The sequence below is a fragment of the Diprion similis genome, chromosome 13 (assembly GCF_021155765.1).
Source record: "Diprion similis isolate iyDipSimi1 chromosome 13, iyDipSimi1.1, whole genome shotgun sequence".
Classification (NCBI taxonomy): Eukaryota; Metazoa; Arthropoda; class Insecta; order Hymenoptera; family Diprionidae; genus Diprion; species Diprion similis.
Window position 1 is genome coordinate 2,636,659 of NC_060117.1, and position 14,918 is coordinate 2,651,576.

A 14,918-nucleotide genomic window follows, 5' to 3' on the forward strand; every position below is an offset into this window, starting at 1 on the left:
TTTTTCTTCAATGCATATATATATCTAAAAATGGTTTCAGGACATTTAAAAAACTGTCCACTGTTGACGAGTTAAAAGCTACCGATGATTTGTGAGGATGTGATTTTTTTTTATGGATTCGTACCTTATTTAAGTAATTTGAGGTTAAGATAACGATATCCAAAATATATTTTCAAATACAATGGATGAAAAAATATCTACACCGATCAAATAAGGATCGTGAAATTTTCTAACCACTCGTGTCCCCGATTTGAAAATTGTTGACACAGACCGGTTTGTTTATTTTATAAATAAATAACGTCACGGAAGCTGGTCAGCTTGTAGAGGCTCACCCACATCGATCCCAGACACAAAACCGACACACACGTGTAGGTTCCTTTCTCGTAGGGCACGTGGGGCTGTTTTGACCGAGATTAAATCCGAGTTGGATTCGTTCCGGTCCCGCGGTCAGTGTTCATTGAAATTTGTTTCGGCTCGTTGCAGTTGAGTGTTTTTTTCTTCCCTCGCTCCCTGCCGTTCCCCATCTCATCCCTTTTTAATGCACCGAAAGAGAGAGAAAGAGAGAGAGAGAGAGATGAACCAAGCACAGGAAACCTTTGAGCCAACAGGGTTTCACTCATATGAAAACGCCCAGTGCCGTCCAATATGACAAAGGGAAAATTATGAAGCGGTAATTCCGAGCTGTATGTATAGGTCCATACGTACACACAACTCTCACATCCCTTCGTTGACACCTTCTTTGTGTTTCGGACAGAGCCGAAAGCTTTAAACCCCCCAAGGGAACAGACTTTAATGTCCAAATGACAATGAGTCAAAGGCCAGAAGTGATCTGGGTCATGGTGGAGTGAACTTCGAGGGAATAATGCAGCCTCATACATCCTGAGATTACGGGAGAAGTCAAAGGCAGAAACAGCCGAAGGGAAAGGGGAAATATGTAGGTAGGTACAGAGGTTGAATCAACACGAGATGTCGTCGACGTTTGGTTTCAATTTTCCTCCAGTTTCTTCCAATGTCCAAGAGTCCATCGTACAGAGATGGATCTTGTCTCTTTTCATCACTTCTTTCGCCAACCAACTAGAGACGAATAGACGACGAATGGCTGACTCACTGACTCACTGACTGACTGGGACTCGTTGTGTGCCCAGCATTGCGGTCCTGGCTTCATTTGCAGATGGAATAAAGATGAGGAAACCTCGAGCAAACACCGGATGGATCTCGGCTTTATGCTACTACTCATTCACCAGGAACTTACTACTCCGGAAAGCACTGTGCACTGATATCCTGTTAACTAACCATTCAAGTTGAAACGGCGTTTACTCTTCTTCGGTTCACCAGACCAAACCTCTTACCATGCTTGACACTGGTGCTACAGTCAGAGGAAATGCTTCTCTCTACCGGAATTCTCCTTCCTTCGTATTCAACTTTGGTTTAAACTCACTGCCTTCCGGGTTCATGTAGTACATATATGATATACGTGTGGGTATATACATGGAGTACACCATGTAGAACCGCAACCAACTTCTCAACCAACCACCTCGGCGACAGCTTTGCTGATATTATCGGATGGCCTATCTCGTTTGCTATCTGTCGCGATTCGTTCAGAGAGTTTCCTTCCTCGTCTTCAGTTGCGCAGGCCTTTTACAGTCGGCGCAATTGAAGATTCGAATCTCTTTTACCGAGTGTGCTTTGCCTTGTGAGGAGAACCAAGGAAAAGTCGGTGGCTTTAGGGAAAAACGTGATTATGGTTATTCGAAGGCGATTTTTCTTTTCCTTGGTATCCTGTAGCACCTCCTCTATTCGTCCCTTCAAATACTTTTTTCGAATCACATGGAAGCTGCGATCCTTCATGAAACTCCGAAATACGAAGCTAAGGAAATGGGTAGATGGGGAATCAAATTTGCTGCCTACTCTCGGTTCGGTTTTGATCTTTCACGAATCTCAGAGCTTTGGTAATTCGGGGGAGTCCAAAAAATTGGAAAGACGCTGTCTAGAGGGTTTAGGTTGCAGGTATAGGTATACCAAGGTGTACAGTGGTTCTAGAAATGTCCTTGAATTTTCTTTATCCTTTAAAAGTCCCGGCAACTGTCCTTGAATTTTTCTCGTCTCTTAAAAATGTTCTTGAATTCGAAACGGATTTTTTTCTGGACACCATGTATACGCGAGGAAGGAATGAATCAAAGTAAAAAGAATAACGGAAAGCCTCTTTTACCCAGAGAGGCGGATACACATGAAATCACACCGGAAAAGCACACCAGACGAGATGGTGGGACGGAAAAGCAAACAACAACAACAACAACAACAACATCAGCAGCACAACAACCTTCCGTAGGTGTGACTCACACATGTGTAGCTCTGTATAGATGTAAAGAAAGGTTGCGGTTGGGATATTTTAACCGAGATTGGAGGGTTGGCTGTTGTGTGGAATCGAGGCGCGTTACTGCTGCTTCTGCTGGGTATTAAATTCAAAGCGTTCGACTTTTGAGAGCCGCACCCCCGTTGGGGGTGGAAGTGGAGGTGGAGGTGGAGGCGTAGCAGCTCTCTTTGAATCTTTGAGGCCCCTGATGCAGGAAAGCATCGTTTACCGTTTATCGTTCACGCATCATCTTTCATCCTCGCCGATGCTGTTTATACACTTCTACCAGTTCCGGGTAACCCCATACACGTTAGCTTGGAATACTGTGGCGTGTATAATAAAATCTCTTTCACTCTGTGGAACAACGATTTCTTATTTTCATGACCGGTCCCTGGAGGTGGATGGATAATTGGAGTAAAGCCTGATGCGAGGGTTCCAAAAATGAGAGCATCGATCCTCAGGGAATTCTTGGACTTACCCTTATGCACCGTATTTTTTCCAATAAAAATTGAACCATGGGAGGGAATTTACAAGATTGTGGGGAAAGAAATATAGAAATGAAAAAAAATACGTGTCGATATTGTAACGGTTTAAATCTCCCACAAAAAAAAAACCAAAGTAAGAACCCTAGAATGGATTTGACTAGCGGTGTGTCACGTGATGGGTATCAACCAATGATGGGTATCTTCTCAAAGACGAATATCGGCTCGTTAATCCAGGAAAATCTCCGTTCCGCTCTCTCGTCACTCACCTTTCGTTGGAACAACATCTTTTGAGTGTTCGTCTGCCAGTTTCCACGTTCTTTTAATTTTATTATGACTATGAAAGTAATCTACCCGAATTTATCATATAAATAACATTTATTCAACGAAGTTCAAGTAAAACTACGAATCAAGAAGAATTTTACATTTAAAATAATAAAATTTCATCAAAATTAAATTGGAAATCCATGATACAACGGGCGTTTAGCCATTAAGAACCTTCGACAGAACTGAGCTTCAAAATATAAAAGATGAGTAATCGACACGCTGGTGAAAATAGAAGAACATTTGAAAGACAACAAATTATTAGATAAATTTTTGTGACTGAGAGTAAAGATAATCGAAAACTATATAGAAACTGAAAATTTATCATTTTTCAATATCATGACATAATACTTGTATGTTATATATTTTTGTTCATTTCACCTTTGAATTTGATTCATAAATTCAAATAAATATTACAATATATTTCGATGGGCAATTTTGCTGTCGGAATTCAAGCTTGAGGTATAATTCTTATTTCCATTTTCCGAATTCGATTCTTTAGTCTGCGTGGAAGAGACGTGGAAAAATTCTTCCCAACTCGTAAGGCTGAGGGTGAAAACGACGATACAAAAGTAATCACTGCGGCGCTAGCCTGATTTATAAAAAGGAATTTCCTCCAGCATCGGGCGATAATTTCACCTTCTTCTTCTCACCCTTCCTTTCTCCGGCTTATCACGTCAATAAAGGAAACCCGACAGATTGATTGAGGACTAGAAAGAAAGAGAGAAAAAAAAAAAAAACAAATAAAGAATTCCGAGTAATTTCAATTCCCGCGGACCGAGGGGAAAGTTATCGAGCGTGCACTTATCGTACCTAGACCACGTTGCGTGTCAGAGGTTGTTCGCCGTCGGCACGCGTGCCAGGGGTTGTTATTTTCGTGGAAACCCCTCGGGGGATTCCAAGGAATAACGAAACCTGTGTCAGCGGTGGGATACGACGTTGCTTAACGCCTGTTTTATCTTGGCTCTTCCTTACCCACCGAGCAGCAACTTTCGACGCACACGCCTTTCTGACCCCACACGTGCCTTCGTCAGGCTTTTGCCGTTTAATTAATTAGCGCCAGGTATGGATGGAGGGTATTTCGATACCGGGAAGACAGGGTGTAGCTCGATATCTCGCCCCTAAAACTCATCTCTGCTTCGTCTAAGGATGTTAAATCAGCTCCTCTTCGTACAGGCGTTACTTATGCATGTCGGTATGCTGGCGTGCAAAATTTAAACACAAGGGGAAACTACCCTTCGGTGGGTAGAAGTGAGACTATCTTCAAGTCTCGGGTCATTTTAGAAACCAGGGAAAAAATTAGTCGAACGACTGGATGATCAGAGCGAGGTTCAACCCACCCTCTCCTATATACCGTCGTTTTTTTGTTTAAATAAATTTACCAAAAACCTACCGAATCCTCACAATTTGGCCGATATTTTGGAAACATTGAGTTCACGTAGTGTATCGTAAAAGTAAAATATTTTCATACAAAAAAAAAAGAGTAATAATAATAATAATAACGAGTCAAATATTTCCAAATTTTTACGTTTCGTAAGGATTTGATTTTCTACACTTGAAGTTTCGACGGAAAAAAGCAAATAAAAAATTTAGAATTTGGGGTTTTCGAAACTTTTTAAATTCGGAATTTCAACGCCACCCCGGAGCGTGTAAGTTGGATGTACAAAAACCACCCCCAGCTCTCAGGTCTGATACGTGACGTGCGGAAAGTCGTCATTGACGTGCTTTTTCCGGGAACAGTAAAACGGCTGCTGCACCGGCGGTGATTTCTGGCCATTCGTGTCTTCGGAAACTTGGGGGTGGAGGACAAGCACTCGGTCACGGGTCGTCGCCGAGGCGGTGGCCGAGGGCTATTTCACCCTTGTACAGACGTTCGTTCTTTTGCCTCCTCGTCGCCGATCGAGATTAGCCACGTAAATATACTTCGCTTCCTCTTCGGGGTCCGACTTCGACTGTCCCTCTCGACCTTCCGGCCGCCTTTCAAACCCTTAAAGCACAGGCTGGTGGATAATTTATTTGCCGTTCGTCCGCTTGCGGCTGACGATGTGAAAAAATCTGAAAATCCACGAGTCGGGCAGTTTTTGAAAGAAAAAAATAAATAAAAAAAACGAAAAACAATTTCAATAATGACGAAAGAAAAAGAAACAGAAATATTGACACTGAAAAAAATCTGGAACTTATAGAAATTGGCAGCTGAATGAAATAGTTTTTAAAGAAAAAAATCTGAAGTGGAAATGTTTTCTGAAAATGAAAAAAACTCATACAAATATCAAAAATAGTTTTTGGAAATTTTTTTTTACGCCTTAAGAGGGGAAACCAGTTTAGGAGGCCGAAATTTTTTGTGTTTTTTGTGAATTTTTTTAACAGGTAAGGAATAATCAGAATTTGTTTAAACTTGGAGGATATTTTATTCATGTTTCGAAGTACAATTTGTAATTTTTTCATGTCATTTCCCCCGGAAATAGTGGAGCTAAAAGCTACTGTCCATGGACGATCGCAATCCGAGTTTTTTTACTGGTCGGCATTTCTGAAGTCACAATTTTTATCTGTAATCATTACAATTTTTTGTTTGTTGTTAACTACATATTTCTTAAGAATATGAATCTAATTGTGATCAAAAATGTTGAAAATTGCATGTTTTTTAGGTGTCTGAACACAATGTCATGTTTTTTCACCTTTCTTGTAAAAAAAAAATTCACGAAAAATAGAAAAATTTGGCCTCTTTGGAATTTTATTTTCGGAAAACTTTTTGTACCGGAAATTGGAACTAAATCCTGCAGTTTTTGAATCCGTTCCTAGGAAACTAACAATTTTTGTGTGCACTTGCGGTACGCGGCGTTGATTGCGATGACCGAAACATCCAAGCCACGTAGATTGATTCGATCTGCAAACCGGATGTCCGGTCGACTCGGGCCTCGAGGTCAGATTTTTAATTAAGCTGATCAAACCGCGCAGTTCGAAGTTTGATCAGCGGTGCACACATCCGATTTCCGCAGCTGCGGATCGGCTTGAAAGTTACTCGCCAAAGTTCCTCGACTTCCGGAAGTCTCGATCGCCTTCATTCCGGAATAGCGAGTTGCTTGATCATGACCGGAAGAGAAAGAAAACGGAAAAGGTAAAGTAAAAAGTAAAAAATGAAAGAGAAAGTAAGAAAGGTCGAGTTATTCAATTACGCAAGGCTTTCAGCCAGGAAGCTGCAGGTTTCTTTTTCAGCTTCACACCGTCGTTTTTATTTCAATACTTTATATTTATTTCTATAAATTTTCTCTCTTTTCAATTAATTCCCTTCTTTTTATCCACGCGCAAAGAACAGCCTGCGAAATTCAAATCTTTTAATATATATAATCTCGAGTTTCAGGGGGGCGCGTATTTTCAACTCCGAATTTTTCAAACGGACTGCATTTTTGGCGATAGCTTGCTAACGACGGAGGCATTGAAAAGAGAAAAAGTAAAACGCGAATGGCGATGGCGCTCGGTCATTCGCAGCCTCGTTATGCTGTGTTTTTATACACCCGCTCGCGACGATATTTATTCGTATAAAAATAAATGGCTGACGTTCTTTCGCTCCTAAGGGTGAGTGTATATATATCTCGTTTTTAGAGGGGTCAGAGTCTTAAATTTGCCAAAATTTCCTTCTCTCCTTTACCTCGTTTCGTTCCTCGTCAAAAAACGATAAAATCACCTTATCGCCGTGAAAACGTTTTAAAGTTTATCGATAGTTTTCATTTTCTCCCCTATATACTCGTCACTCGGCTGCATTTTGTTATCGAGTTTCGTTTAATTGGGGAGTTGAAATGACGTTGGACAAATGCCAGTGCATATTATTATTATTATTATTGTTGTTATTATTATTATTTTCATCATCGTCATCGTCATCCTTATTATTCACCCGTCCGAGTGACGAGCGGCTGTCAAAAATCAAATGCTGCTTCGTTTGCACAGCGGTCGTCCAACGGGAGAGCGAAATATATTTGGGAAATTGAAGAGCGAATTGACGGAGGGGGGGGGGGGGGGGAGGGGAATAAAGTATCTAAACGAAAATTGACTCGACGTTGGAAAAATTTATCCACGGAAACGACGCCGATTATATTTGTCCGTTGAAAAACGTATGGGAATGAGAGAAAAAGAAATTTGATCATTTTTCTACTTTTACGAAAAGTATATTCGGTCCGAATTTACGTAACGAGTGTAAGTTGAAATTGAATGGAAAGATTTTTTACGTAGGTACACTTTAATTCATTCGTGATGTTTTAAAGAACGTTTAAATAGACTGTAGAAATTAAAAAAGCGTGGGAAAATTGAAGAACGAAAATAAAGATCTGCAGGATTGATGATTCGGAGTGAAAAATGAGGTATAAAAAATGTTTGTTTTTTTTTTCTAACATTCTCTCGTACATTCACGCGTGAAAATCTAATTCTATCGCAGAAAAATTTAGCGCAGGAGGGAAAAAGTTGTGTTTTTAGATATGCAGAGGCGTGTATGGATTTTTTTTTTGTATGAAAAATTGCACCCGCGTGCTAAACATCAGGTTCGTGCTTTTATGACGGACAGTAATTTCAATGGAGGGTTAACGATGCAGTTGCATCACGGAACGTTCTGCGGGATACGGGCTGAAACCACGTTCGCTTCACGATTTTCATCAGGCCAGAGCCAGGCTGTGACGAACTTGTGACGCGGTCGTGCGATTTATTGATTTTCGCAAATTAATTTTGCGGAATACTGCATCACGCTGCTGCTGCTGCTGATGCACACTTGACGAGAGACAGAGAGAGAGAGAGAGAGAGAAAAATATAGAGTGTGAGTGAGTTGAACGGTTTTCACCAGTCGGCACTGATTTCAACTACAAGTTGAACCCTCGTTACGCACCTATTTTCTACAATTTTCCCGATGGTTGTTGATTATTCAAAATTTTCTCACCCATTGTCAGAAAGTGCAATTAAACGAATTACATTTTAACGAAGGAATATCCATAATTTAATCGTTATTTCATTTTATTTCAAAACTGATGGCTAGAAGTTGAAACACTTTTTTTTTACCCAAAACTAATATTTGTAGAAAACAAATTGAAAACTATATCCATGCAGAGAAATGCCATTTATCAGTACATGATAAAAACTGTGAGGAATATGATGAATAGATGAAAATAAAACAAAAAAATTGCCTGTTTCGGTAAGAATTTTGTCGATAAAAAAATATCGACAGAAAAATTTATAAAATAATATTCAAAAGAGCCGTGAAATACGGAATTTTGTACAAACAGGAAATTTTCTGAGTTTGAATTTGTTGCGGATGAAAGGCATGAAGTTTCAGGATCGATGTACTATTTTTAGTCATCAAAGAATGCTATGGAAGTTTTTTAAACGATGTTTTTAGCCTGGTTTTTACCGACTTTTGACTATTGGCTAAATTCTATGAGGATTTAGGATTATTTTTTAGAATTTGTGGGAAAACATTTCTCACTTGACCCGTTCAGTCTACGTAAATGTAAAAATAATAATGGCAGAGAAGAGAGGACAGAAGGCTTGCTTTGAAAGATGCAGGAAAGAAAAGAAAAAAAAAAAAAAAAGAAAAGAGAACGTAAAGAAGCGAAAGAGCGAAAGCCCTGAACCGAGGTTTTCCGAGATTATGAAAATGAAACTTTCATGAATTACGCCAGTCAAAAAAACTGAGCGCGCTCTTCGCTCGTATATCAACGAACGAATACCGGAGGGTCCAGGATTTGAGAAGGGCATCTGAATTATGGCTGCATTAAACTACAAACATATATAGACACTAGGGTGTTTCGAAAAAAGACCCATTTTTTTAAAATTTTTTTATGGTGTTCAAAAATTGATAGTATACTTAAAACCAAAAATTTTGGCGCCAATATGAGTTCTTAATATCAATAGTAAGGTTTACCTCTATCCATTTCTTTATTTTCTATTTAAATAACACGGGTAATTTTTTATTTTTTTATTCTTGAATTTTTATTTCTTTGGAACGGTTCATCGTAACAATAATCTGAAAAAGGGATTTATAGGAAATTTCACGTTCTACAAAAAACGTCTGAAGATCAAAGTTCCTCAGGTGAACCGTTTCAAAGATATCAGCGATCAAAAATAACACTAATAAAAAATTTCAAATATTTTTCAATAAAACTACAAAAAAATATCATATGCCATATTTATATTATTTTTTATGTAAAATCACTTTAATTCTGTTAACCTGAGACTTTAAACTAATATAATAATAATATAAATATGGTTTTTTTTTTTTTTTTAATAAGGTTTACAGACGAATTTTGTTTCTCTGTTTTTTCAACCAGTAACCGAGACCCAGATACAAAAAGAGTTCGCTGCTCAGCGTTAAATTGAAACTCGTTATCGCGTGACTGATCCACATGGACTCTTGTCAGCGTCGAATTTGAACCGTCAGTAGTCGCAGAATCACGATGCGCTTCGTTTCGATCGCGATTCTCTGCTTTTCGTCGGGACTCCAACGGCATCGGACAAACGCGGATAGCGACGGTGAGTAGATTCGGTCAACGATTCGTCACGTTTCCACACGAATCATATTTTCATCGATTTTCATAGCGACGATTTCACACTCGATCGTGGGACTGGAATTAATTTTTCAACCAAGTTGACGGTATTTCCGTATCGCATTCACTTCGTCGGAGACTCTCGTCGTCTCGTTATTGATATCAGTCAATTTTACGGAACGACTTTTTCGTATATGAAATTGAATCGCTCGTCAAGTTGATTCCCATTCGCTGCAGTAATTCGACACGACACTACAACGGATCCGCAATTCACGTGCAATATTGTCGGTGACGGAATTCGATCCGTATAAGAAATTCACCGTCGTTTCATGTGCAGCATTCTTTCCGTTACGTCGCAAGTCGACGGCTAAGAGGACCGACCACACGTAAGCCCATCGTTTTGACTTCAAATTGAAAGTCTCAATTTTGGTCCTATTTCTCCGTACGTTTGCTCTCAAATATTACTCCAGGAATTCTCAGTGCAATCCTTTAATTTTATACAATTTGGCGAAATTCGTTTATTTTGAAATATAAAAAATCGTTCAAAGGAGCCAAATTTGAAATTTTTTAACGATTCTCTTTCTTCTAACGAAACTAAACTAGCAGAATTAATCTATTCCGTGAAATGTTAGATTGCAAAAGCGAAGTACGAACGGGCAGCGCGCGAGTGGAAGAATTTGAATTTCAAAAATGTCAATAAAAAAGGCATTCTTCTCTCGAGGCTCCCTTATATGTTAACCGTTTAGCCGAGCAAACTGCCGTCGTTGGTTTGTCCTTGTAAATACAGAGAGCCGAGGCGGGACGCTAAGCCCGGCCGGCTGCCGTTAGGGGTGGATTCCACCCTCGCTTCTCTTCTTTCCTCCCCTGATCATGCGACCGTCTCTTGGATGTAACGCGTGGCATATTTATATTTTCTGAAAGTTTCATATTAAATTTACGACAGTCCTTTGCTGCTGCATTTTATGATTTCACCCGCCCTCAAAATACATTATACGAAAAATCGCCCTCCTTATGTCTTTTTCATAACGCGTCGACTCGGATGGGAGACTATAGGAACTATAAGTATTAAATAAATATTGCTCAATTTCAACAAAATATATACGACTAAGTTTATATACCTACGTAAAAAAATATATATATATATATATATATTAGGGTGGCGCAAAAAAACCGACTGTTTTTTTTTTTCTGAGTCTCGTGTGACAAAATGTTAGTTTTTGATGTTTTAAGAGCCCACTTCAAAGGATAGCTCGAAAAAAAATTTTTAAGAGGTCGCTCCACATTTTTTAAAACGTCAGAAAACGTCGAAAATCTTTTTTTTTTTCTCGTCACGGTATAATGTTGTAGACAAAAAAAAAAAATAAGTTTCCGAAAGTTTCGGTTCAAATTTTGAATTTTGAAAGGTCGCTGATAATTTTTTTTCAATTTTTTGGTGCATTTCTTTAGATCTTTTCGAGCGACCTTTTAATATTCATATTAAAATTTCATAAATTTTTTTTCATAAATTTAGTAAGAAAGAATCGATAACAATACACCACGACATGAATTAAAAATCAAACATATTACTGAAAATACAATTTTTTTAATTTAATTTGTTGACGATATTTGACATTTTGTAAAAATTTGGAGCGACCTCTTGAAATTTTTTTTTCGAGCTGTCCTTTGGAGTGGGCTCTTAAAACATCAAAAACTAACGTTTTGTCACACGAGACTCAAAAAAAAAAAAATAGTCGCTTTTTTTGCGCCACCCTAATATTTATATATACATGTTAGGGTGGGCAAAAAAAAAAAAAAAAAAAAAAAAAATGACCATATTATTTTCGTTAGTCACCGTGAATATATCGTTCAAGATGACGAGAAATATTCTGTTAAAGTTTGAGCTCCTAATAATAATATTAAGAGGTTCCCGTTTGCGGTTTTTTTTTTCTTAATTTTGGAATTTTATTACTCAACAACGGATTGGTGTATCGTGAAGAAATATACATTTTTTTGTAGGAAATTGAACGATCTGCAAAAAAAGGTCTTTTGAGATTTTTTCGTAAATCTACTGCTTCAAAAGTTGATAAAAGTATAAATTTTGTACAACAATTTACGTTGAAAACTTATTTCTTGTATCAGTAATGGGAAATTTCAGAAAAATTTTGATATTTCGGTAAAAAAGATAACATCAACTTTGAGAAATATTATACTTTTTTTCATTTCTCAACCATTATTTCATAGTGAAAATGAAAAAAAAACGTCAAATTTGGGATAACTAATTTTCAACCTTAAATAACTTTTGAACCAGTAGATTTACGAAAAAATCGCAAGAGACTTTTTTTGTAGATCGTTCAATTTCCTACCAACCGAAGTATCGCTTTTTACGATACGACATTCCGTTGTTGAGTAATAAGAGTAAAAAAAAAAAAATAAAAAAATTTCGCGTGTTATTTAAACGGGAGAAGAAAAATAATTTTTTTGGCCCGCCCTAAAATATATATATATATATATCTTGAATTTCGAAACTTTGAGCCTTCAGGCTTCCGAACATATGAAATTTTTTTGTTGCTTCAAAGTATGATTTCTTTACTTCAAGTTTCGCCGGCAAATAATTCGAAATTAGGCGCTTTTGGAACTTTTCAAAATTGGAATTTCAACCCCGTCCCTTTTTTGCCGATTTGAATAAGATTCGTTTTTGTGACGTTATCACTTTTGACTTTTTATTATCACGCTCCGGGCATCGAAAAAATATGTAACTTGTCACACCTCTCTGTAAGCTTCTGGAGAGAACGGGAAGTCTCTTGCAGGTATTATTATTACGCTTTGAACAATGATATTCGATATAAACATTAATTTTCATCATTTGATTGGGATACGATGATTTCACCCAATGAATTCTCAATCTCTTATCATAAACATCCAAATTAATTTTCACAATTCAAGATACAAAACATTTCCTTTTCGAAATCAAACACTGTCACGCAAAATTCAGAGGGACGGTCGAGTTTATTCTATATTTTAAATATTTATTTCCCGTTGTATTGATCTTTTTTTTTTACTCACACTCTTGCGCTATTCGTTCCGATCAGGTTATCTCCTTTTTTTTTTTTTTTTTTTTTTTTTAATTTCGGTTACAGACGAATTTTGTTTCTCTGTTTTTTTCAACCAGTAACCGAGACCCAGATACAAAAAGAGTTCGCTGCTCAGCGTTAAATTGAAACTCGTTATCGCGTGACTGATCCACATGGACTCTTGTCAGCGTCGAATTTGAACCGTCAGTAGTCGCAGAATCACGATGCGCTTCGTTTCGATCGCGATTCTCTGCTTTTCGTCGGGACTCCAGCAGCATCGGACAAACGCGGATAGCGACGGTGAGTAGATTCGGTCAACGATTCGTCACGTTTCCACACGAATCATATTTTCATCGATTTTCATAGCGACGATTTCACACTCGATCGTGGGACTGGAATTAATTTTTCAACCAAGTTGACGATATTTCCGTATCGCATTCACTTCGTCGGAGACTCTCGTCGTCTCGTTATTGATATCAGTCAATTTTACGGAACGACTTTTTCGTATATGAAATTGAATCGCTCGTCAAGTTGATTCCCATTCGCTGCAGTAATTCGACACGACACTACAACGGATCCGCAATTCGACAGTTCATTAATACTCACGTGTAATATCGTCGGTGATGGAATTCAATCCGCACAAAAAATTCACCGTCGTTACATTCCGCAGCACCCTGCCTGTTGCGTGGCAAGACGGTACCAAGGAGAGACGATTACACGTAAGTCCAACGTTTCGACTTGAAATTGAACGATCCTCCGCATGCTTAGCTCTCAACTAAATTCGACGCAGGTACTTTGCCGATCTTGGTGCAGGTTACAAGTTTCATATCGAGAAAAAGTCTTGGTTCGATGCACGCATCGCGTGCGAAAAAGAAGGCGGCCATCTTGCCGTTATCAACAGTTTCTCCGAGGCCGAAGCCGTGACTCTGGTCTTCTGGGAACTGGATAAGACCAGAGGATTTCCGCACGTTGCCTTCATCGGTTTTCACGATCTTTTCCGGGAGGGCGAGTACCTCACCATCCACGGACAGTCCTTGGAACAAGCTGGCTATCAACTCTGGCAGGAATCGCAGCCCAACGACTTTGATAACACACAAAATTGTGGCGGCATACATAACTCGGGTTTAATAAATGATATTAACTGCGAGGCTGAGTACGAATTCATATGCGAAATTAAGGATCCTGAACACAACATCAGCTGATCAATCAATTTCAAATAATTCGAAAACAATTGCATAATTTTTTCACATTTCTACCTCAACTCTAAGACAGTCCGCTTTGTGATCGAAGTTTCTTATGGAAATAACTTGGAAAAAACTTGTTTCCTTGGTATAATATTTTCTTGCAAGAGTAATAATATTTGAAAAAATCTGTAACCGCGAGGTTTTAGTGGGCCATTAGTACTACTATCTGTAAAAAAATTTACATCACGATACCAGCAAAATCTAGACAAATTGCACTTCCTCTGAATGCAAAAAAGTCAGATTTCGAGGGTTTGCAATTCGTCGAGATTGCGTGAGATGATTATGTTAATTTTTTTGCCAGACGGTAGCACTAATACCGACTAAAACCTGACGGTTACAATTTTTTTTAAACATTATCACTTCTACAATAAAATTTATACTGAGAAAAAAAGTTTTTCCCACGTTATTTCCATAAGAAACTTCGACCACGAAGCGGACTATCTTAGAATTAAGGTAAAAATCTGAAAAAATAAGGTAATTGTTTTCTGATTATTTAAAGTTGATTTGAGGGGTGGGGCGACAAAAATTCGTATTTACAATATTCGTAACGTATAAACAAATTCATTTGCATCAAGTTGAGTATTAGGATAAAATAAATTATGAAAAGATGTCCGGTCGAAAATCCCCCGTGACAAAATATCCCTGAACAGAATTCCCCCTGATAAATAAATAATAATAAAAATATTCGGGCAGGGGAATAATTAATAAAATAGATAAATAGATATTTGTTTAACGTAATTGGATTAATAAACGTATTGGAGGGGGGGATTTTGAGAAAGTATATTACGAATGTTAACCTTATGGAGGAGACAACGTTGCGTGCAAAAATAATGAGTAATAATTTCAACAAAAAAGATTAAAAATAAATAAAAAACGAAATCGTTGGCTGTTATTTTTGTTCCTTGTCTCGTTGTAATCGACGCGCGGCTTCGCCATGCAGAAAT

At 38.1% G+C, this 14,918-nt stretch overlaps 1 protein-coding gene across 1 annotated transcript; it reads left to right on the plus strand.

Moving 5' to 3' along the window:
- The first annotated feature begins 2,169 nt into the window (after nucleotides 1–2,169).
- On the plus strand, nucleotides 2,170–13,947 carry LOC124414212 (hemolymph lipopolysaccharide-binding protein-like). The gene is made up of 5 exons (XM_046895188.1): nucleotides 2,170–2,325; nucleotides 2,484–2,648; nucleotides 10,018–10,066; nucleotides 13,401–13,449; nucleotides 13,521–13,947. The coding sequence occupies exons 1-5, from the start codon at nucleotides 2,170–2,172 to the stop codon at nucleotides 13,930–13,932; spliced, it is 831 nt and encodes a 276-aa protein (XP_046751144.1). The 3' UTR covers nucleotides 13,933–13,947.
- The last annotated feature ends 971 nt before the right edge of the window (nucleotides 13,948–14,918 follow it).

Bases quoted from the DNA above. Each gene is read 5' to 3' on its own strand.
- LOC124414212 (XM_046895188.1), top strand. From the start codon at position 2,170: ATGAATCAAAGTAAAAAGAATAACGGAAAGCCTCTTTTACCCAGAGAG. The intron at 2,326-2,483 runs GTAGGTGTGACT...TCGACTTTTGAG, and splicing joins CAGCAGCACAACAACCTTCC to AGCCGCACCCCCGTTGGGGG. The intron at 13,450-13,520 runs GTAAGTCCAACG...AATTCGACGCAG, and splicing joins CCAAGGAGAGACGATTACAC to GTACTTTGCCGATCTTGGTG.